The 24,508-nt window shown below is 45.1% G+C and overlaps 1 protein-coding gene across 3 annotated transcripts; it reads left to right on the forward strand.

Moving 5' to 3' along the window:
* Nucleotides 1–239: 239 nt before the first annotated feature.
* LOC125697359 (uncharacterized) lies at nucleotides 240–24,508 on the forward strand. 3 transcript variants are annotated; one of them, XM_048954438.1, is made up of 19 exons: nucleotides 240–372; nucleotides 2,175–2,278; nucleotides 2,900–3,014; nucleotides 4,043–4,217; nucleotides 4,766–4,877; nucleotides 5,488–5,594; nucleotides 6,460–6,586; nucleotides 7,481–7,601; nucleotides 7,880–7,965; nucleotides 8,955–9,079; nucleotides 10,261–10,320; nucleotides 14,905–14,971; nucleotides 15,858–15,952; nucleotides 17,489–17,617; nucleotides 19,019–19,133; nucleotides 19,932–20,069; nucleotides 20,741–20,907; nucleotides 21,349–21,437; nucleotides 24,007–24,508. In XM_048954438.1, the coding sequence occupies exons 1-19, from the start codon at nucleotides 263–265 to the stop codon at nucleotides 24,200–24,202; spliced, it is 2,238 nt and encodes a 745-aa protein (XP_048810395.1). In that variant the 5' UTR covers nucleotides 240–262; the 3' UTR covers nucleotides 24,203–24,508. The 3 variants fall into 3 exon arrangements, with proteins under 3 accessions (XP_048810395.1, XP_048810406.1, XP_048810418.1); XM_048954461.1 differs by having other exon boundaries at nucleotides 333–433; XM_048954449.1 differs by lacking the exon at nucleotides 10,261–10,320.

Consider the following 24,508-nt stretch of genomic DNA (forward strand, 5'->3'; position numbering starts at 1 on the left):
AGCATGACTGCAGTTTCTCTACGTTTTATGAATATGTACAAAGGAAACCAATCTACAGAGACACTGTTTTAATGATTCCTGAATTCATCGATTAAAAAAAAAAATAGCATCAAAAGAATCTGAATTATAGAGTGAGGGAAAAATGTGGCACCACATGAATAAAAATAACCCCAGAAGCAATCCTTGCCCTGCAGCTAAATCGCCCCTTTGCCCCAGGCAGCAAAGTGGCCGCAGTGCTGAGCTCATCTGTGGTTAATAATAAATGGCTGTCAGCCCCACAGTTCCGGCCCTTCCGTCACGCCTTCTGCCAGGGCTGCCCGGCACAGCTCCAGAGCCCACCCAGCCTTGGACACGCGACGACAGCGCCCGGAGGTAAGAGGCACACCAGGCAGTAATGCACCAAGGCAGGTGCGTGGGGCGATGGTGAGGGGAGGTGAGTAGCGTCGGTCTGCAGGAGGGAGGAAGGCCACTCTGCGTGAGAGCTGTGCAAAACCTGTGCTAGCAGTTTGCACAGGTTTGGTATGGGGCCTAAGGTCAGACAGGTCTCACTGCTAAGCTTGCCAAGCTTCGAAACTTCCAGCTGGCTGGCCTCCATTCCAGCCGAAACCGGCTAATTACTCTCAGGTTGCAGGTGGGGACAACTGGTTTGTATCCACAGCCCAGCAGGGCTTGGGCTCTCCTGGCTGCTGCGCTACAGAGTCCGGGGGTTTGTTAAAATTCAGAGCACTGCTAGAGCAGCCCAACTGATCCTCTGCGTAACCTTTGTGGCTCAATGAATGGATTCCAAAGCTGATTTTGCCCAGAGCCGAGGGGTGTGTACACACCCTCAGCGAGAGCAAAGCATTTACATGAACTTCTCAGGCTGCTGGCTGCGAGCTTAGCACTGCACAAGCAGGGGCTGTAAGCATGAAGCAAAGCTTGTGCCATGTCTGTGCAACAATAGGATTTCATAAAGTCTGTTTGGATTTTTGTCTTAAAAATGGATTTTGAATGTAGAAAAAAAAGATCTTCTGGTTTTGGTTGGGTGTGTATTGTGTGTCATGATGATGTATGGCCTGATGGTTTGGGAGATGTCCCACAAAATCAGCCCGTCTCTCCCTGTTACACCACCCAAACTGCTCTGTATAGCTGAAGCCTTTAGATTCTGGGGAAAAAAAATAAAAAAATAAATAAAAATCAAAAGACATTTCCTGGGTGTACCATGCTTCTAATGGCTGTGATGCCACACATTGTGCAGAGATCAGAGCCATGTTCTGTTAAATATAACCCAGAGTACTGTACTCTAATTAATTTCTTATCTAAATTAGCAGTAGGTACAAAGGGCTGAAGAAATAAATCCTTTCCTCACAGTTAAGGGGTGAGGAATAGGAAGGCTTGAGAGAGACGGCCAACTGCCCAGCAAAAAAGCGTGTAGCAGCCTGGAGTTGAGCGAGACTGCCCTGGGGCCCAGATCAGACCAGCCTCTTAACATTTGCAACTCTCTCCTCCTCTTTCTCTGTCCTGAAATGAATTTAATTAAAGTGAATAGGAGTTGCTAAGAGACGAGAGGAGTTCTGGAGTTCTTGCTGGGGCTGAATTGTGCCTCTGCTTCCAACACTTTATGCTAAAAAAGATGATGTAACATGAGCATACATAAAGCACTGTTGGCTCTAGGAAGAGCTGCTCTTCCCTCCTTACAGTTACAATCTGGCTTCCCAGTCCTCAGCATCTTTCTTTATTTTAGAGAACTGCTAGTTTCCTCTGAGACACCAGCAAAATATAGTTACATTTCTCTGTAGTATCCCTGCAGTTTTCTCCTTGTGCTCTTTTGGGTTGGGGGTGACAGCAGCTGAGCCTGAAATTTGTCATGAACTAGTATCTTTGGAAATCAAAATAGGAACTTCAGAAGTCTTTCTACTTTGTTACTCCTCATCCTTTCCTCAGCTCTACCTTGATTTCAGCATCAACAAGGGGCTAGGTAAACTCTTTCAACTCCATTTCTTCAGTTTAACATTTTGATTTGGCTCATGGCCCAGCTCATGCTTGAAACACAATAATTTTCCAGGCAGTCTTCTGGTCAAGCCCAGGATTGTTCACTTTCCAAGATCAGGGTGAGGGATGGCAGATTTAGCTTCTCATGGTCACATTATTGCTAAATTAATACTTCCATTTTTACCTGACTTTTGTAATCTTAGGACCATCCTGCTGTACAAGATGATTGCGAAGATAACTTACAGGCTGGCAAGACATGTGTCCACTGAGACACATAGGACCACGCAGATGAGAAGATTTCTGCATGGTGAGTAGTGTATTCCAGAACAGTCCCTGGGTGGAAAGCATCTTCCTCATCTGAACACAGCAGGGACCTTGCTGGCAGTGTTTTGGGAGCAAAGCAAAGAGCTGCTTTTTCAGCTTTCAGGAAGGTACTTCAGGTCCTAAAAGCACAGGGAATTTCCATTGTTTCATAATAACGCTAATATAGGTGACATTTTGATGCACAATAGTCTTACTATATATTTACTCTTGGTGCTTGCACTCTTTTAAAATATAGCATTATTCAGGCATGATTGCAGTGCTCAGTTCATTCACAGAAACATTAATTTAAAGTAATATTAAAGTAATGTTATTGGAGCCAGTAGCAATGCAGCTGTAATAACGGTGGGAGAATAACATTCAGATCATAAGAGGAGCATTATTTGTACTCATTATGGTAATTTCTTCTTTTTTTTTTTTTATAAATAGTTCAATCACATAAAACACAGTTTTAGTCTTCATGAAGTTACTTGCAAATCCCTCAAAAGAAGAGCTGAAGAGAGGAATGAATTTATTGTGACTATGAGAAATTGCTTCTTTATAAAATAGCTCAGTAGTAACTGCAAATACCCCTGTAAATAATTGACTTCTTTATGTTTATCTCCAGGTGCTTATTTCAGGATTCAGCCCTCCATACAGGAAGCCCTGGTGGAGGGGAGACCAGTCGTAGCCTTGGAGAGCACCATCATTACACATGGCATGTCCTATCCTCAGAATCTGAGGTTGTAGGTTTATGTTCCTTGTCCAAGGAAGTTGTGAGAACAAAGTGAGGGGAAATGTCAGGTTATTAGAGATAGTGGTATAAAAAAAGTCCTATTTGGACTTTCTAAGTAGAGCAGAATCATAGGACACACATATTCATACCTATTTATCTCCTTACCCAACACCTTACATTTCTGGCTTCTTTTGAAATGTGGCAGCAGATAATGTCATCATTTTCTCTAAGACAGAGATACCACAATTAATGGCTGCACAATGACAGACACTGAAAACTCCCATGTGGTTTCTTTTGGTATACCTTTTGTGATACAAAAAGGATTGGAACACAACATTGAAATCTGCTCACTGGCAGCACTCAGAGCAGCTGCTGTGAGAACTCATGGTCCTTCTCAGTGCCTTCTGTGCCCTATGCACAGTTTTAGTAGTTGAAGGTTGCCTAACATATGTAAATATACCTGCAATCAAAAGATAGAATATCCCACAAATGATCAAGTGTATACCCTGCAAAGCTTAGAAAGGCCTAGTTTTTAACCTTAGAATATCCTCAGCTTGCAGCTTTTCAACACTGTTGGTCCCCAGTACCTAACTGCCTATACTGTAAAAAAATATCCTGGTCATTTGAGTAGAATTGAATTATCAGGGGTTTTTGTGAAGATTTATGATCTCACAAATAACAAGGATTACATACAGAAAGGTTCTAATTTGAGAAGGTCCCTAATATTTAGCAGTGTATTGTACAAATAGGTTTGCCTGTAAGCCAGGCTATTTTACAGCTCCTGCCTCAGAAATGAAGCATAAAGCCTGTCCATTGCTATCCTTAAAACAGGAGCTCTGAATAGCTCTGCACTGCTGCAAAATCAGGTGTAAGGTTTTGCCATTAGGAAGATACAGAAGCAGAACTGGACTTAGCTGAAATCCTAACTGTGCAAAACTGGAAACTGGGAATGCCAGCCATGAATCTCGTCAGGTTTCTTGTCTGATTATTTGTCTCACTAATTTTGTGATTGTTGTCTCATCTACCTTCTTCTAGCGTGGCCAGAGAGGTAGAAAAAATTGTAATGAGAAACGGAGCAGTGCCAGCCACTATAGGTATTTTAAAGGGTCAAATCCACGTGGGACTCACAGATGAGGAACTTCAGTTCTTGGCAAGCAGTAAAAATGTAGTTAAAGTGTCTCGGAGAGATCTCCCTTATGTCCTCAGCAAGGTATGATATGCAGACTTTCTACTGGGGTGTTTTCAACACAGCAACAGCGTGGTCTCCAGTTTTAAGCCAGGTAGCTTTGAGCCCCTTACTGAGATACCGCGTGTATCCAGAGTCAAAATATATCTGAGTCAGGGAATAGCAGACCTGAAATAGGGCTCCTGAAAATTCACTCAGGATTGGCTGGTTAAGCAAAGAATATCCATTTTGGCATGATAGGGCATCATCATGTTACACATGAACTATGTGACAGCAAGTCACCCCAACGTATGCATATAGTGCTAATGATCTTGTTAACTGTCCAAGAACTCTGCTGGTTGAAAAGCCCTGGAGAATGAAGGCTTTTGCTATTATCAGACCAAGAACAGCATATATAGAAGGGATGATGAAACCTCTGCCTTTTTGCAAAGAATGTTTGTGTCAGAATTTCACTTAGCTGTGCCAACAGGCTGTTGTGACACTGCTGTTTGTCAGAACACAACCACAGCCGCCTGCATGTGGCATTCTCTGAGTCACTCTGGGGGCTGCTCGTGACCTCCTTTCCCATATAGGGTTTGTCTGGTGGAACTACTGTATCTGGAACAATGATTGCAGCACACAAAGCAGGAATCCCTGTGTTTGTGACAGGAGGCATTGGAGGTGTCCATCGAGGAGGAGAGAACAGTAAGAAAATTAATACATACTACATTCATCTGTGAGCTGAGGAGGAGGTGGGTCTCACCACACATGAAGTTTATGCCCTAGTCCATGTTGCTCTCTGGAAACCTGGGATATGGCACAGCTTTGGCAGTGCAGCTTGTGACCTTTAAGTACATACTTTTCTTTTAGCTATATATACTCATAGTACAGTGTAAACACACTGCTCTGCTGAGTGCTATCTCTTTCTGGTGTAAATTCCACACTGGCGGTTTCCAGAGGTCAGCAAAGCTTATGTGGTGTTTCTCTGCCAGTTGTGTCAATATTGATATCAAAGTCTTCTTATATTCCATTTTCTTGAACTTTGTCCTTTCTTTTTTCCAACTCAATTTTTGCATGCTATTTAGTGACATGAACTAACAACTGAGACAGTCAGTACAAGGCTGCACCTCTGCCCTTAATCAAGTGGCTTCTGTGTTTTCAGTCCTTCTTACAACCTTAGCACCTTAAAGTATGCTTTAAAATTGTAATATTTGTGTGTGGATCAGAATGTTTACAAAAAGAGGCAGATGTGGGTTTTTAACAGGGCAGATCACATTAGCACAATCACAAACAACAGCTGCTTGTCCCTTGACAGCTCTGGATGTGAGTGCTGACTTGACAGAGCTAGGACGGACTCCAGTTGCCGTTGTATCTGCAGGAGTCAAGTCTATCCTTGATATTGGCAGGACATTGGAGTATCTGGTAGGTATCATGGGCTGCTGAGCATGAAAGCAGGTGATTATGTACTTGGTATACTGTGTCCAGCAGTGCTAAGTGGGCCCAGTGATGCTGGGGCAGTTATTAAGCCTAAGATTCTGATGAATAACTATTTAGAGGATGTGAGGCCTGTCTTTTCAGTTCTCTAGTCCTGGGGCTATTCAGGCACTGGACTGCCCCCAGCATCATCCTGTCTGTGCCCGACAGGCTTTTGCACAAGTGCTCCAACTGAGCCAAAGGCAGCCCAAGCCACGGCCTCTTCTCTGGGTTTAGAGTCACTCACTTTTCTGTCTACTGGGAGAATGCTCCCACACTGATGGATCAGGCAAGCTAGATCTATCAGACACTAAAACAAAGCTATAATTAAATTAAGAAACAATATGATTTTTAGTAGAGTCCGTTTTTAAGGTTTGTTATATTGGAAACCACCAGAGGCAGTACTTCAGGTGACAGCCAGAGTCAATACTTTCCAATCACAAATAGAACTCATTTAAATTCCTGTCAGCTCATGGCATAACTTCAGGTCACAGCTTGTTACCTTGGACTCAGCATTGTGCTAGTGACAGCTGCCCTGCTTTTGATCAGCTCCATGCAAAGGATGCGTGTGTCTCACATGTTTCAATATGCCAGATTCTGTCTGACTAGTTACCATGTCTGGCTCTTTGCTTTGAAAAATGTTGGTGACAGAACGGAATAGAATGGGATGTATTAAACATGCAAAAATAATCAAACCCTGTGCTAATTCTGTGATTCTAAAGAAAGACGGTTTCTAGCTGCTTAGAAGGGAGAAGTCCTATCTCTCTCTGAGTCTCATTTCCCTCCACTGATTACCTCACCTCCATTACTACAGGAAACTCAGGGGGTCTGTGTGGCTGCCTTTGGAGAGTCAAGGATGTTCCCAGCCTTCTTCTCAAGCCAGAGTGGCTTCCAGGCACCGTATCATGTCCAGGACGAAGAGGAGGCAGCTAAACTTATTGGTGTGTTTCAGCAGGGGAAGGCTCGTGTAAGCCCTGGAACAGAGGGTCAAAAAGTGGAGTCATTTTTTGATATTTGGTTCGTTTGTTTTTTTAAAAAAGTCTTTGCCTCTTATTGTACAAACAGCCTCCAAAGAAATAGGGGGACATAAACTGCTTGCTAACTAGACAAGAACCTGTCCTTGGGTGAGCTAAGAACAGGAGCTCCAGCTGTGGATTCACATACTCCCCACCCACTCTCCATCCTTTTACATTCAGTTTGTCCAAAGAGAACCTCTATCACAGAATCACAGAATGGCCAGGGTTGGAAGGGACCTCAAGGATCATGAATCTCAAGGATCATGAATCTCCAACCCCCCTGCCACAGGCAGGACCACCAACCTCCCCATTCAATACTAGACCAGGCTGCCCAGGGCCCCATCCAACCTGGCCTTGAACACCTCCAGGGACAGGGCATCCACAACCTCTCTGGGCAGCCTGTTCCAGCACCTCACCACTCTCACAGTAAAGAACTTCCCCCTGACATCCAACCTAAATCCTCCCTCCCTCAACTTAAAACCATTTCCCCATGTCCTGCAGTTATCTACCCTTTCAAAGAGTTGATTCCCCTCCTGTTTGTAGGCTCCCTTTAGGTACTGAAAGGCTGCAATGAGGTCACCCTGCAGCCTTCTTTTCTCCAAGCTGAACAAGCCCAGCCCTCTCAGCCTGTCTTCATAGGGGAGGTGCTTTGTGGCTCTCCTCTGGACCCTCTCCAACAGCTCTCTGTCTTTTTGGTACTGGGGGCTCCAGACCTGGATGCAGTACTCCAGATGGGGCCTCACAAGAGCAGAGTAGAGGGGGACAATCACCTCCTTGTCCCTGCTGGCCTCCTCTAACCATCTGCCTGTCCTCTCCCAGCCAGCGCTCTGGATCTAGGCCTGAGCAGTGGTGTGCTGATAGCAGTGCCCTGTCCCCAGAAGCAAGCTGCCTCGAGCCAGCTTATTGAAGATGCCATCCAGCAAGCTCTCAGCGAAGCCAGGTGAGAAGTAACCTAGGCCCTAACCTCTGTTCGCTCCATAGTTTTGAGGAAATAAGTGACTTCAGGGACACTGCTAGAGGGGTTGTAGCACAGCTTAATCTTGGGTGTGGATGAGCCCATAACAAGGCTTTCAGCATGGTTTTATCTAACCTGAAGCTTGTTTACAGGAGTTTTTATGCTATGTGGTTATGGAGATAAATTAATCTGCTTGCAGCAGTGCTTCTACTCTGATGCCATTTCAGCTCAGTTTGTCTCAGTAATTTTCGTTACATTTGCAGGTCCAAAGGGATTACAGGCAAAGAAGTGACCCCTTTTTTGTTACAGAGGATCAATGAATTAACCAATGGGAAGTCACTGGACTCCAGTATCCTTTTACTAAATGGAATGAATAAAGGAGTAGTATACTTCCTATCTCCTCCAATGATGTTTGCTGGAAAATGCTGCCATTTTATTGACAGTTCAGCAAGGGGCAAACACTTCGTTACCTACAAATAGATGAAAGCTCAGTAGCTGCATCCTGATTTTTCAGTAGCACCCTTACTGTCCTCCTCCACTTTTGCATTAAAAATTAGATGCCAACACAGACAGCAGATAGCCAAAGAGATCCTTCACATGTGATCCCTGAGCTTGCCTGCTCTGTGATGGAATCTCAGTTCACTCTTGCCCTCAGAGGAATCGTATACTGGAAGATGTCTGGGCTTCCCAGAGCACTGAGAAACTTGGAAGAAACACTCCTGTATAGCATGAATGCTCTTGCACAGGCAAGAGGAAGGCAGATCTACTGGCTAGGATACTGGTGTAGGGTCTGGAAAAGATAGATTCAACCCCAAGCTCTGCTACCAGTTCCTTGGGAGACCTCATGGCTGGCAGACTGGTTTGAGGATACTGGAGTTGTATGCTGCCACAAAATGGGGCTTTCAAAGCCTCTGATACTCTGCTCCCAGTGGAATTAATGAAAATCGGACATGGAGAGACTTGGCAAAAATCTCAGTAGGCATCCAATACTGGAAGGGTGGCCAAGATCCTCAAAGGTTGTTACACTCTTAGCTCCAGGTTAGGCACTTCACCTCGCCTTCTGTGAGGCCTTTTCTTCTATTTTCTGTCTGTAAAATGGAGATGTTAGCTTTACTCTCCGTGGACACAGAGGAAGGTGAATACTTAAAACTTCAGCATGCTCATACAGTACTGTAATCCAGCATACCTGTTCCACTGGATTTTGGCTTCTGGGAATCAAATCTACCAAGTCTCACAGCATGCATTTCCTGCTTTCTCCCTCTAGGCCGTTTCCTACGTAGGCTTCTGTTGGGCCAGTCATGCTGATATTTTCTCTTTTCCTCAAAAAATGCCATACAGACCTTGCTCTGATCCAAAACAATGCCAGAGTGGGCAGCTGCATTGCAGTGGCTCTGAGCAAACTACAGAAAGCCACAAGGAAGGGGAGCTTGCCTCGCAGAGGGGACACAACCATGCCTCAGCCAGTGAGTCCCCTGCTGTCCTCCACATAACACCTGTTTGCTGACAGCACTGAAGACAGTTTCTTATCTATTTCCAAAAGCATAAGGTGACTCAGCCAGAGACCAGTCGTTCTCCTTTATGCTGGCAGACATTCTCTCTTTAATTTTCTTGATCATTCACAGCTAAATATTCTCTCCCATTCTGTGTACAGAGGATGAACTGTGACAATGCCTAATCTCATTAAATCTTAGACCATTGTATCTACTAAAACTTTCATCACTTTTTCACCTTTTATTGTGACCTTATGTACAACTTCAACTCTGTTTCTCTCAGTGCCAGGGAATTTATGTGACTGCAGGAGTAGACTTGGAAGAGGGTGTTGGCAGAGGATATTTTGAGCTGCTGAGTCACACACATTTTATAAATATCTTCTTTCTTTGGCCTCCTTCTCATGACTGCCAGAATTACAAGATGTGCCGCTTATCCCAAATATGATCCATTATAACTCTAATACTCCATTCACGATCTTAGATTTCATGTGTGCTACATGATTTACAGCAAATCTATTTTAGGTAGACTTTAGAGAGCTGAAAAAAGTTTCTAAAACCCATTTGCAGTAGGATTTGTCAACGTAAAAGAGTGCAGTGACTCCAGAGGCAGTAACCTATGTCCCCAAAGAATCTGGGAACTTTCTGTTTGTGGAGCTGTGCTGCTTTTTCTGGCTTTGTGGGACAGTAAGACAGTGATCCATGAAGTTGCACTGGTTAGGTAATTTCTTCTGGGAGCTTGCAAGACATGACTGCGTTTTTCTGCCCATTTTTATCCATTTCCTCCCTGTCCATCCTTCCTCTCACTCCTGTTAAACAGCACTGCCTGAATCTTTCTGAGGGTTAGTATGTCAAAAATTGTTATACTCTGTGAACAATCAATAAAGCTGCCAGCTCCTCTGTATGTACTCCATAATGTCCTGCCTGCCATGCTGGGACTGCATATCAGCAATTATAATTCAGAAATGCGGAGGAGAGATTTCCATTCTTTCAGAATGGAAGTGCACAGACCTGTGTCTAGCCAGCCAAAAAAAGCACAGGCCTTCACTCTGTAAATCAGAAGGCTTTTCAAGACGGTGCAAAAAAAAGCCAGTGAAAATTGGAACTTTTCCCTTAAGTCCTTCCAACCACTTTCTACCTCTTTCTTCCTTTTAAAGGTGGTGATTGGAGGTATCAACGTTGACTTTATAGCCAAGGCACAGAACTCTGTCATCCTGGTATAGTATCTTTAGTAGCTTGCTTATTACTGCTGCCATTTCCAGCTAGTTTTACAGAATTGCCAATCCAAAGAAGGGTGGTGGGGGGAAGATGATGTCAGTGCATGTTATCTTTGTGTCTGTATGAACACACAAGCACACACACGGGAAGCATAGTGCTGTGCATTTGGTTGTGTTGTCTAGGTGGACACACACATGTCGATCTGCTGTGTTCATGTGCTGAGTCGTTGCCTCTCAAGGAGCAGAGCAACATATCATCCTTACAACCTCCACATATCACTGGCCTCAACTGGTACCTCAATGCAACTCTTTGATGCCAAAAACCCAAAGACCTGTTTTAGTAGAAGTGCTGCCCAAGTCACTCACAAAATACATATGCAAAGAGCTAGAAGCAATGGATGAAAACCCTCACTGTGCTAACCTATACGTAATTCAAGATTAGAACCTATACTGAGGAAATCCCCAGATAAGAGCCAGTTCTGGCTGCTTCAGGCTGTCTTAACAGCTTGAATAGGAGCCAGACTATGTGCAAAGTACCCAGAGTAGTAAGAAGCCTTTGAGAAAAGTAGCAGTCACAGCTAAATGAGAGCCATCTTCCTCAACCATAAGAAATTTAAGACATAAAAAGAAAAAAAAAAAAGATTGCTTTTAAAAAATAAGCATTTTAAGCGTTGTGAGACCTTGTGTGTTTCAGTGTGGTTTGACTAAGAAGCTAAAGACTTGCAGACTTTCCCATTGCAAACAGCAGTCATTATATGACCTATACCATTTATTTTATTGAGATTGAAGTGGTAGAGCTTGCTTGTAAGTTGTTTAGTCTCTCAAATCTCTATGCTGATTGCTGAAGCAATAAACCTGTAACAAACCCCTGCCTTCAAATGGGGCCGCCTGTGAAGACCTCTCAGTCAGATAGAAGATGACCAGCTGGTGAAGCTACTGCTAAGGAAGCTGGAAATTAAATGATAAGGAAGCAAAGATGAAACCATCATAATGGTTAAGGGTGACACGTGCTGTAGCGTCAGCTGTGCAGGCTGTCAAAACCAGAAGTCCAGCAGCTTCAGCTGTGATCAAACTGAGAACACACATACCCTGCACTAAGCTATTAAGGCAAGGTGCAATCAAAGGTAGGCAAACCACCTGTTGGGATAGCAGCAGTGAGTGCAGACCCCTGGGGCATGCGTGATGTGGTGAGGGGCTGAGGGCAGTTACAAACCCCATTGGGAGCAGCTGGTAAGGGAAAAGGAAGATTTTTAATGTTGTATAGTAGCGAGCCCTGGAGCTGAAGGCCCATCACAGCAGCTAATCAAATGCCAAGCTGCAGGAGGATTTGGGAACTGACAGCCTCTATGGTTAGGCACAGAAGAGAAAGCAGGCTCAATGCTGTTGCTCTGCTTTGGCTTTTAAGGATTTTTCCAAATTGCTTAGCACCCAGCAGGTCCCACCCTTATGCATGCTGTTTGTTGTTGAGGCTTGCAACACATGATGTCCCATTTAGCAAGAAAACAGCAGTATTCTGTACTGATTTTACCTTGTATGTGGCTTTCAAGGCTACCCAGAAGTGAAGTGCCTTTTATAAGTAACTATTTGCATGTAAGTAACCAGCAGAGAAAGATGCACATTGTCTAGGTTTGGGAAGGTTGCTGGACAAGTAACTATGGCTATAATGGTTTTAGAATATCCAGAAGAATCATAGAATGGCTTGGCCTGGAAGGGACCTCAGAGATCATCTAGTTCCTACCCACTGCATCAGGCTGCCCAGGGCCCCATCCAGCCTGGCCTTCGACACCTCCAGGGATGGGGCATCCTCAACTTCAGGAAGAGCAGAGTCTTATCTTTACATTAGGAATTCAAGCTTCTTAGGATGCAGAAAGAGGTCCTAGAAACAATTCCTTGAAGCCTTGCCAGAAAGCATCAGCTCAGTTATCTTTCAAACCACTTCAGCAAGCCCATTTTCATCTTTCTTTCCCCTGAATGCAACAGAGAATAGATACTCAAGTGCTGCTACAGATTGAGCTCAGTACAGCTGAGCTGGCAAGGTGTGATCACAGTCAGTCATCTCTTTGCCTTTACAAGCAAGCTGCTTCATCTCTCATCGCACCCACTCTAAAGTAATTTAGCAGCTTCATTTCTTTTAGATCTTGTGGGGTTGTACAACAGCAGGGAGCACCCACGGCTGGATGCCTGCGTGGCAGGCTGGTACATCCGCTGTTAGGGTAAAGCTGGGCTTAAAAAACCTGAAGCTGTGCCATTGGGATGCGGGGGCAAACTGAAAGAGTAGAGCAGCAGGCAAAGAAAGGAGCTCATGTATTTTCAACGTTCCTGATGGCATCAGCTTTGAAAAATAGATGATGGTGTTACATTAAGTAGGGTTTGTGCTCATTACCAGTGACAGTATCCTCTTTTAATGTTGAAATAGAGGACCGTATATTGTTTGACTTGCCTAAACAAGCATCCTTGCTTTTTGATTTGGAATATATATATGTATTTTCACTTGGCTTCTTCTATTACGCACAGTAAGTTGCAGAGCTAAAATAGACAGGCTCAGCGCTTTGGAAATCTGCAACGCTCAGTAGGAGACAGTCACAGATGGAAACAGCCTTAGTCCTGGCAGTGCCAGTGGCAATTCAAGGAGAGCATAAGCAAATGTAACAGAGAGGCATTTGGGTTAATGAGGAGTGACAAGTAGTGGAAAGGTGGACAGAGGCAATAGGTTGCTTACATGGCATTCTACTCAGGTTGTCCAAACAGTTCAGGGCTTGGAGAACTGCTAGGCACAAAAACAAAGAGATGGAGAACGAACATGGTGTCTCACAGACTGCACAACTGGGGAAAGCCAAGGGAAACAAAAGGAGCCTGGAGGTTAAAAAAAAACAAACAAAAAAACCCCAAAACACACATAGTAGGGAGAACAGCCTCTTACAGTTACAGGACTGATGAAGACAGTATTGTGTACTAAGGACAGATATTGTCCATGATTTCAAGGCTCACTAAAGGGGAAGAAGGGTCACTGGAGAGCTTTGATGCAAGTTCAAAGAATGTCCAAGAACTGTGAGAGGGGAGGGAGGAAGACTATCTTGTACCCTGAGATGGCAATACATCTGCTTGGTTAGGAAGGATAGAACGTTTACAAGCAAGAAAAATGAGCATGTGCAGAGATATTCTTGTGCGCCTGGGCTGACACACGGCAGAGAGAGTCTGGACCTGGAGCAGCACTGTGTGGGTATGCACATGCTTCAGTACTTGCCACCCAAACACTTGTTGGGAAATTTTTTGTTCCAACAGGTTTGCTTCATTATTTTTATCCCCAAAAGAGACAGGGGAGTTGTTAGCTTTCTTTATTTGAACAAAGGGAGAATCCACTGGGGCATGCATCTATGGGGTCTCTCTAATTATCAGGGGAAACTTTTATCTCCGTACCCAATGCTAGTGAGCCGTTCCCCCTTTCCCCACTGTCTTGGGGTTTGTATTCATCTCAGTTCACCTACTGCATGCTCATCCTCCCCAATAGGTACCCCTCACCTTTGTTTATACATACTTTCTAACATGGATTCAGAGTTTGTTGTTTTGCCCAACTAGATCTTTGTCTCCTCGAAAGTCTATCACTCTGTTCTGTCCAGCACACAAGATTTACACACAGGTGCTAAGCTAGCATCTCCTGCCATATACCTGCAAGATAAGTTTGTGTAACTTGTTCTTCTTCTCAGATCCTATATTGCAAGACATCTCATCCTTTCTTCTCTCATGTCACAACCTACTCTTGAAAAGCTCTGGATTATCCAGAAGATTATTAGGCATGCCAGTGGCAAGCTGTCTTCAGAAATGGAAAATATGTTTCAGGATTTTGTGAATCAAGAGCTTTAGAGCAATTTGATAGTCAGTGATGAAGCCCAGAGAGATTTGGACATTTACTGAGGTAATTCTTCTGGCAGGAGAGCTGGGAGGAGGGATGAGGAACTGTCTGTGCTCTGGCAGTTTGACCATTTGTGACAGATGGACAGAGGGAAGAGAAAGGAGAAGCTGATAACCACAAAAGTGGAGAAAGGTTTTTGGAGAGAGAGATGTGTGGGAAGAAAATTATAAGTCAAAATAAATAAAACTGCAGAGGCAACACTTGCAAAGGCAACAAAACCTGTTTTATCTTCAAAGTGAAAAAAATAAAACCAAGCAAACAAACAATTGCTTACAGGTGGGAGGTAGGTGGCCTGGAAAACAGTTCCAGAGCCCATCAGGTCTGGGTCAGTAGCTCCAGAGTCCCAGTGCTGATGTGAGCAAGTAAATTCAGAAGGTTGCTCTTCAACCAAAACGCCCTTCCGTGTTGTTCAAAGAGGTTGTAGTCAATAAAATCAAGATAGTTACGCATGGAGAGACCAAAACGATCTCGCCTTCTAGGCAATGGGCCTTTTATCACCAGAGCTGATGTGTTTAGATGGGCTGTGGGAGTTTGCAGTGCCTGCAAAACTAGACGGTCTCTATTCACTGCCGTATGTTTCAGCAATATCAATTTCACTTCAGATGTTAATGGAGGCATGGCATCTATACCAAGTAGCTCTTCCAACTTTGCTTATAAATAATTTATTCCTCCAGGGTGGCGGGCAGACAAACGCTGGAAGAGTAAGACGAACTTTTGGCGGCGTTGGAAGAAACTTGGCAGGTGCCTAGTGCTTGGGTTTACCTGTGGGTGCCTGCCAGCTGTGATTTGTCCTTTGGTACTCCTTCAACAGCAGGAGCTCTTGAGCTCTGTTCAGATCTGGGACACATTAGGCAATACATCAGGGGACAGACTGCCTGGAAAAGGCAAAGGATGATCCAAATACTGAGAAGGAAAGGAGCCGAGCAGAGGTCTGGAAAATAAAGAACCTCAAATACAAAGTTAACTAGTCTGTAGCACAGTGGCCCCAAATTGAGGTTAAATAAGCACCACTGCTCTGCAACGACTGCTGAACAACCCGGTCCTCAGTGTCAAATTAATGCCATGTTGTGGTTGCAATAGGAGTATGTCTCAAGGAAGGATTTGAAATGAATATACCTATTCAAAGGTGATTGACTGTGCACCAAAGACGAGAGGAATTGGAGCACAGAAGTTACTGTAGGAGAGAACAGGCTACAGTCATTGGCAACAGCATAGAACCATAGCATGCCTGGTGCTTTAGCACAGGCAGGAGCAGACCAGTGTTTGAGTGCTGAAATTAGCAGGGGGACATAAAGTGAAGACCTTAGGATTACTCTGGCTTTTTGATCTTTCCCAAGTCTCCCTAACACAAATCTGCTATTGCTTCAGATCACAGATGGGGAAAGCTTGAGGAAAAAATTGCAACCCATTCACTGAGGAATGAATTGTGGTAACCTGAAGGGAGAAGAGGAAGGGTTTCCCATGAACCCATTAATAAGACAGCGTTGCAGGACAGTCACACGGCAAGGCCACACACAGAAGAGATATCGGCAGGCCTGAATTCTTGTGATGGGTACAGGAAATGTTGCCAAGGAAGTGCATAAGTTTCCTGTGACAGACCTGTGAACATCTTTTCATTTGCTTTTAGACTGCTTAAGCCGTCTTGGCCTGACCCCTCTCCTTCTGTCAGCTGTGGGGAAGGATGAACATTCAGAGTCCATCCTGCACTACTGTCAGCACATGGTACGTTTCATAGTAATGGCTCTTCAGAAGCATGGAGGTGATGGCATTACATAAAGGAAAAAGTATTTGTAACCCTGGCAAACATAAAAGCCACTTTCCATTGCATCTCATCACTAAGAAGGAGAATAATTCAATGCTGCTTAGATACAGATCATTAAAAGCCAAGGAGCTACCCCCAGAACGCAGACGAGATGTACACAGAGCTTTAAGTCTGAACCACATGGTCTTAATTCAGCTCCAAGGAGCAGCGTTTGAAGGAAAAAGAGAAGTAAATAAGGAGGAACTGCAAAAACAAGTAGGAAGGCCTAAGCACAGCCAGAAATATGCAAAGCCTGATCCTTGGGATAAACAAGAAAGCATAGAACCGGAAGCCAAGGCTAGGTACCTCCCAGGTTTGGGGGAACAGAATCTTACAGCCGTATACACACACAACTGTACACCAGAGAAATACCTGACTTCAGCAGCAGCTTGTCCTCTGACACCAGGAAGCCAGAAGCAACCCCAATCCAGAGCATCAGGCACTCCTCTGGGGAAATGGCAGAGATGAGGGCAAGCCAGGGCTGTAGGTGGAGACCCCAGCTGAGGCTGGTCAGAGCCATTAAGGCCTATTGGTGCCTTCAGGGCCCTGCTATACAGACATAAAGACCACCTGAGACCTTAGTACTGGTAATTTGAGCAGCTCAATGAAAACAGTAATAAGAACAAGAACTCTCTTTTGGTATACAGAGGCTTTATAGCTGCAGATTTATAATCCTTCCTCTATCTGAGCACAGTACAGATTGAGCTATCTCAGAGAACAGCCTCTCAAGAGAAGGTGGAGTAGGACTATTTGCCAAGAAATCCTGGTCTGCAAGAAGCCTTACCAGCAGTGTTGGTGACGACCTTGCCCTTAAAGCCTCAATATTCCCTGTGAACTAAGTGGGGAGAAGCACTTCTCCATCCTGGAATGTATATTCCAAGCATTGCCGTGGGTTCTCATAGCAGATCATTCAGAAGGCCCACGGAGGGGAAGGACACCTCACAGCTATACCTTTGACTGCTGTAAAAATGGTTCTAAGGCTACCATCAAAGTCAGCTTCCTTGCTGTGCAATCAGTGAGATGGCTACTGTAAGCACTAGCTGAACCATGCACCAAGATTTGCTCAGTATGCCATCAGATGTGTCACAGAAGTTGTAGGAATGGATAGCTGGGGCAAGCAGTGCCCTGCAGGATGCTCTGCCATCACAGCAGAGCGACACGATGTATTGAACTGCATGGCAGAGGCCCGTCATGCTCATTTACTGAACAATTTCTTAAATCTTTGCTGTGGCTCCTGTTGCATTACACTATTAATAGTTAGCCATCTGCCTGCACTGCCTAGACCAAGATGTCTCTGGAATGTTGCTTATCTGAAGGGAGAAGGGAGGATAAAGGGAGAACAGCAAGCTGGGCTACTGCTACAAATTGGGTGGGTGCAGAGAAAGTATACTGATGTTGAGCCAAGTGTAACAGAGAGGAGGAACACGCTCCTTTTATAACTGTTCTTACTGTTTTAGGACATGAGTGCCATCCTGCAGCTAGAGGGGAAGAACACAGCTACTTACAGTGCTATGATAACCAGTGCTGGGGAGCTGAGCATCGGCTTGGGAGATATGGACATCCACCAGCAGATCACAGAGCAATACGTATGCACGCCAGCTGATTTGCAACCTTCTGCTTATGAGAAGCAGTGTGGAGGTGTGACAAAAACCAGCTAGTAAAGTAGTACCAGGAGGGAGTGGGTGTGCAGGGGGAACATGGGCATTCCTGAAGTTAACCCCAGGTATTGGCCACTGAGATTGCAGCGTGGCAAGCTACCAGAGATACCTGTTACTGCTTACCTGGATGGAATGTCTTCATATTTCTGTTTCATAAGAAGTCACCATTGCTATCATCCCATGAGATGTAAGCCAGAATCCCCTGCACTGATGAATTTCAATTAACCTACCATTTTTGGCTTTTTAAGGTCAGCAGTAAATCCAGCCCAACTGCAGAAATTATATTTCCCCCTTTTAAGAAAAAAAAACAGAAGTAGACAGAACACTGCCTAAAGTAAGTTTTCCTGTTCTGCTCCCACCCCACCATCCCTGTTGTTTCTCCATGCTGAGTTGTACAAACAGGTGCTGCTCCTCAGCACGTCCAACCCTTGGAAACATCAGGGCTAATGGAATTGCAGTAATTGCAGATTGATTTGGTGAAACCCCCATCACTGCACCCTCCTCCCTACTCGTTCTGCTGTCAACAGAACAAATCCTGCATTTCATGACTAGCAGTGACATGAAAGTTAAGTGCAATTTACTTATTGGTGGGCTCTTAGTGAGGGAAAAATATGGTCACTGCTCCCACTTCCATCCCCACCCTGCCTCTCCCAAGCTCTGGCACAGAAAACCATTACATGACAGATTAGTTCTCCTGAGTTTTACGAACCAGTTGTGGCCAATGGAAATTGTGATCCAATCTTCTGCTGCAAAGTGCATTTTGGCAGCCCTTCTTTCAGCCAGGATTAGCAGAAACACAGGAGGGAGGTGTGCAAGAATGCCTGTAGTGCAGGCCTGGTGTTTAGGCAGTGGTCGTGAAGCCTCAGAGAGGCAAGAGAATGAGCTGCAGCTCCTCACTCCATCGTCAACCTGCTGTCTAGAGAAGTACTGTAGCCACTAGATATACAACTGGACAAGGCACGAGCAGACCAAGGGAAATTTAACATGATAAAAAAACAAAGAGCCAATCTGTGTGCCTTCACAAGAGGATGACTTAACTTGTCTTCCTCCACCTAAATAGGGAGCTACAGGCCAAAAGCCCTCATCTCACTGCGGCTGTTAGCTCTGGGGCTGTTCAGAAGGGGCTCTGCCTGTCAGTGATGGGGAGCAGAGAACAAGAGGGGGAAGAGATAAATGGAAACATCCAACTTCCTTAAGGAATTGCTTTTTTATGTTCATTCCTGTGTTTAAGAGCTGTGAAAACCCTGCATCCTGAGTATGACTAGGAATCATTTTGTCTCTCTGCAATGACTCAGCCTGTCTGTGCTCTGTGTCTTGGATTTTGACTAGGTGTCCCAGTTCAAGGAGAACCTGTGCCGGGCCCCACTGGTTTGCATTGATGGAAATGTGCCTCTTTCCACTATCCAATACATCTGCCAACTCGCTAGAGATCATCAGCTAGCAGGTAAGGAGAACCCACCCAGCCCTGGCCCCATGGCTCCTATGCATGTGTGCACCAGGGTGCTCCACATGATCTGAGCACTCTCCACTCGTTGGTGGAATTATCCAGCCTGACATGCTGTGCTACCCACTGCTCCTTTCCATACACTGCTACTCCATTTTAAATGCATGAAACACTTCTGCTTTCTCTGAGTTTATCTCATTCCGCACCTAAGTCACATCTGCTGTAACGTAGGAGCTAGAGCCCTTCGGCACTGCCAGAAGGACGAAAAAGCTGTTCTCTTTGCCTTTAATCCCAAGGCAAGCACAGATGTATGTGCTTCTGCCACTCTGAGCAGTGATGGAGTTTTCTTCTCAGAACAAGTGCTGAAGCATCATTTGGGAGGGCTTCTCTTCCACCTTACATAAAATCCAGAGCTCCTCCCTGGCATGCTGAGGACACTTCATAACGCTTCCCAAACCTCTGCAGTTTCACCTTCATTTTTAAGAGCAAATCCTGAAGAAGATGATGTTCTTAATATGTGGCAGAGGTTGCCAAAGCAGATAAAGGGAGTAACAGACCCAAAGACTGATTATATCATTCCAGAGCCAGAAACAACTTTGTTATTGCTGAGCAGCAAAGAGGAAAACTGGGGAACCCTGGACACCAGTGTGGGGGAAATCATCTTTAGGTTTCTGATACTCTGCAAAACAGCCCCAGCTGTACAGATCACATTAAGCCTTCTGCACTGCATCCTGCTCAGAATCAGGAAAAAACCACTGGTTCATCAGTTAATTAACCAATTGCAATCTTCCTTTAAAGTGTGCTACGAGCCAACAGATGAGAACAAGGCCTCTAAGCCATTCCTCTCAGACAGCTGGAAAGCACTCACGTACATTTCCCCCAACCTACAAGAGCTAAAAGCAATAAACCGGACTCTTGGGAACCCTCTGCCAGCAGGTATTGAACACTCACAAGAGTCAGTTGTGCTGACTTTGCTTATTTCACATAACCTAGATCAGGAAAGAGCATTTTCCTCCTGTCTCCCATTTCAATCACACTGGGTTATAACACAGCAGGAATTCATGAGCAGTCTTGGCATCTTCCACTCTTCAGCCATCTCTGTGTGGGTTGCTTGGCCCAGGCCAGACCAATGATCAATCAAAGAGCACAGCAGGCCTAGTGTGGCTCCTTGTGCAAACCAAGAGGTCTGTTTTCCTCACTTTGTCACCGAAATAAGAGCAATCTCTAGTTAATAAATATCTCAGTGACACAAGATGTTCTGAGGGCACCTGCCCCCACACTACCATTCTTTGGGGAAATGAAACACCACACTGTATGCAAGCGGGATCCCAGAAGCATTAAAACATGGAAGTCATGCTTCAGGATGGTGTTTTTGATCTCTATAGACATGTGTAGTTCCAGGGAAGCATACGATTGACAGTATGGAAATCTAACACTGGAAAATCATGTTTTCCCATGAATAAAAGGAAAAAATATCACATTTTCAGTAGTGCTCATAAATAGGAGCACCGTGTAGGGTGCTCCTATTTACAGTCTGCCAGCCCACAGAGAGACCCACTGAGATCCTTCAAAGTTACACCCTAGCTTTTCCTCTTCTCTGTCTAAAGAGACACCATCCAGGCTGGAGGACATTGTCAAGATGGCAGCAGCCTTGGCCTGCCCTTTGCTGTCCCACCTGTGCTGTGTGATCGTGACCCTCGGTTCTCATGGCGTCCTCCTGTGCGGCAGGAGCCTGGGAGGGAGTATCTCTCTTCGTCCAGCACCTCACGACCAGGTAAGGGAAAGCTAACTCAGAGCTCTCAGCAGCTTCTGTCTGGGACTGCAGATCATGATTACTATTTCTGGTGGTGAAGCAGTGATGCTGGGAAACGTGGCATCAGTGCTGGCAAATGTTCGTGTTTGTGGGTGGAATGCACAGCTCTGAGGATCAGTGAAGAAAACTGAGTTGTCTGTCCTGGCTCCTGGCAGCAGTGCTTATAGCCAGCTCATTTTACATGTGCTTTCCCTGAATATTCATGACCGCAAGCTTCATTTTCAGGAACTTAAATCACTGATCTCCTTTGAAGTGTGAAAAAAAAAGATCATTAAGATTATTGGCTTATTGGCTTATTTTTGTTTCCCTTCTTTGGCATCTATGCATGCTTGGATGACACCAGCCCCAACAGGCCACATCAGCTTGAGCAGTGCTCACTGTCCTCCCTCTCTCCCCATACAGACCGCTGCTGCCAGCCTCTGTGCCACCCACTACCCCGCCATCCCTGTCAGCAGGGAGGAGATAGTCAACGTCTCAGGAGCTGGTGACAGGTACATGGCTAACTTCTCTGTATTCCCCAGCTACATGTGGAACCATCCTAACATGATTTCTTTTAAATTCTACTACAAAGGTAAACTATGTTCTGTTGCTTGAGGAGCAGGCACAAGAACAGGACCGGTTACTGTGATTCCTTGCAGTGCTCACTAGAAATGTCTCACTGAGCATCTTGAAGCCCACTTTGCTCTTATTAGCTTTACTTTTGTTTAAGATCCAAGCCCTCCATGGCCATCTAGTATTTTCTGGATTACTCTGGGCTGAGCTGCTGAAAGCTGAGTAAACCACTGCACATCAAAGCACCCTTACAGCTAACTAATTTACCTCCAGTGGAAGTAGGACTGATGTTCAAGAGTCGCCCTATGAAAGCACTCCATCAGGCTCTGCACTTGCCTCTGGCAATAGCTTGTGCTTCAGAAGAGTCTGCTGTGCAACTCGGCTGCCTGTTTTCACACTGCTGCACATAGGGATAGGAAATGACACATACTATTCCTAGCCTCAGTGATCCATTCTCCGTCTGTCAGGGAAGTATTTCATTATGCTCCTTGTTAACTTGTCAAACTCTATGTAGCAGTCAGGTTTCTGGTGGATTTTTTAATTATTATTTATTTAGTTAGTTAGTTATTTTGCTTCGTGTGCTGCAATAATTGATTCTCTCCTTTAATTGCCTTACGCTAGACCAAAAGGCCACATCTGACAGATATTTCCTTTCAGTTTTCTTCTCTTACCTACCAATAACTCAACATAGCAGTATCTCTCCTTTTTTTCTTATTTAGGTGAGCAGAATAAAAAGTCATTTTTGTAATAACTCAATACTTTAGCCAGGATCAATCAGTATCTTCTTGCCAAGCTAATTCATCCATTTAACACCAGAATCCTTCTTTACTTCTCATATCCTAAACTGCCTCTAAGGTGAGTTGGCTGCACTCAGCACAGCACTATGAAGGAGGCTGCCATGTTGTGCAATGCTGTAGAGCCAAACACAGCAGTGGTGGAAGTTCACGGAGTCTCTGAATATTGGGAAACGAATCCCATATTGATTTCTTCTCCTGAAATCCCATTCCTCAGAGTCTCCAGGTTCATGCAGGAGTTTTCAAAGCACTCTTGTTTGTCCTGGAGTGTCCTTCTGGCATCCCTTGGCAGCTTCTCTGAGCTCCTGTTGCATTGAACAGTGCCAGAATGGGCCAGAAGTGCTCTCTCTTTGGCATACAAGCAGATGAAACAGCCTGGCCTGCTGCCTCCTCCAAGGGACCATGCAGCAGGCTACAATCCAGGGCTAGACTCACAGCTCAGCCTTGAGAGCCCTAGTCCTTCCAAAGCACTGTGTCAGGGATGCTGATCCAGGAGGCCCCAGCCCTGCTCGTCTCCCAAGGCTCTCCTGTCCTTGGAGGTGCTGCTCTGCGGCTGTTTGCTTCCTGCACCCAGCTGCCCTGGCAACATAACACTGCCTGCCCGCACACGGCATCGCTAGGGGATGCACCCCCAAATGTTTATTCTCAGTCCCTGGAGCTGTTGAGAGATGGAATGGTTTTGGAAACCACAATCTTCTGTGCCTTTGTTAAGGAGAAGAAAAAAGAAAAGAAAAAAGAATGATATTGAGGTAATTAGCGAGAGTGCAGAAAAGCAGTCATTTTCCCTTTCACACAGATTAGCTCATTAATCCTCCCTGCTGCCATGTTTTCTTGCCCTTGCTTCCTCTAATCTCAAATGTCATTATCTTTTCCCTTCGCCTTCCCTTCTCCTTTGTCCTTCCCCGGTTTCCTAGCATCACTCCGAGTTTGGCTACAGACAAATGCTGGCTGTTCCCACCAGCAGCACCCTGCATGTCCCCATGCCTCAGCAGAGCTGTCTTCTGCAAGACAGGCAGGTGATAGCATCACTTCTGATGCCTCCTTGCTGCCTGTGGGTTCAAGTACCTGTTGTTCAAGCACTCGCACCATTCTTACTGGCTAATATCAAATGGACAGCCACAGAAGAAGCTGGCAGAAATATGAATCCAAAATCTCATTTCAGCTTTGGATTTTTTTTTCCCATCCCCTCTCACATTACATAGGGAAATCTACCTCTCTGCCCATCTACACCTTCCCAATGGGGGTAAGGAGGGAATGTAATTAGGTTTCACCAAGGAGCAGAGAAGTGACAAAATAATTGAAGAGGAAGGGAAAAATAGGTTCTTCCCTTTGTAGACCCCCTTTCTCCAATCTGTCTTGGAGAACTGGGGGGAAAAGAAAATGGGGTGGAATGGGGTGTGACATCAACTTCTCAGATGAGAGGCAAATAAAATGCAAATCAATGGCACTATTTGTTCCTCCAAATTTTAAAATAAATATAATAACCCCCCACAAACTTCTTTTCACCTCATTCCTACTCTGCTTCTGTAAGCATTGATCTGGATTCATAGGATCATTAATGTCGGAAAAGACCACAAAAATAATTGAGTCCAACCATCAACCCACCACCATGCCCTCTAACCATATCCCTCAGATGAGTTGTATTCCAGCCAGCCATGTTCCTGAGGCCAAAGCTGTTCCCAGGGCTCAGAACTGCTGTTCTTTCTCTCCACAGTTTAATGGCAGGAATTGCTGCAGGGATGCTTGCCAACCACGACACAGACACCTGTGTCCGGATGGGCCTGCTGGCTGCACGCCTGTCTCTCTGTTCCTATGAGCCCATTTCCCCAGAAATCAGCACGTCCACCATCAGCCAGGAACAAGTCCAGAGCAAGCCCTGGCCAGAGGCGAAGGTATGGAAGCTGGACTAGATTGACATCGCTTTCCTATCACCTCCTCATGCACCCAGCAGTACTGTCTCCAGGAATTAGGCCGTGTTTTCTGTTTCAAGCTCAGAAGCTGACTAGAAGACTTGAGCTACTGGTACACACTGCTTTTTAGGAGGTGAAGTCTCAGTGGAGTGCATCCGGCATCAACTTGTATTGCACTGTTCACATTCATGTTTTTCTGTTGTTACTTCCTCTCTCTCATGAGTTACAACCACTGCTTTGGTCTTCTGTCTGCTGCCTGCTAATAGTTTATCTCACGTTCCTATGGGGAACACTCACCTGTTTTGG

Source organism: Lagopus muta, chromosome 1 (assembly GCF_023343835.1).
Source record: "Lagopus muta isolate bLagMut1 chromosome 1, bLagMut1 primary, whole genome shotgun sequence".
Taxonomy (NCBI): domain Eukaryota; kingdom Metazoa; phylum Chordata; class Aves; order Galliformes; family Phasianidae; genus Lagopus; species Lagopus muta.

Excerpts from the sequence above, each read along its gene's own strand:
- LOC125697359 (XM_048954438.1), top strand. The coding sequence starts at position 263 with ATGGCTGTCAGCCCCACAGTTCCGGCCCTTCCGTCACGCCTTCTGCCA. Across the intron at positions 6,587-7,480 it reads GGAGGCAGCTAAACTTATTG|CCAGCGCTCTGGATCTAGGC; the intron begins GTGTGTTTCAGC and ends GTCCTCTCCCAG. Across the intron at positions 19,134-19,931 it reads TAGAGATCATCAGCTAGCAG|TGTGCTACGAGCCAACAGAT; the intron begins GTAAGGAGAACC and ends CTTCCTTTAAAG.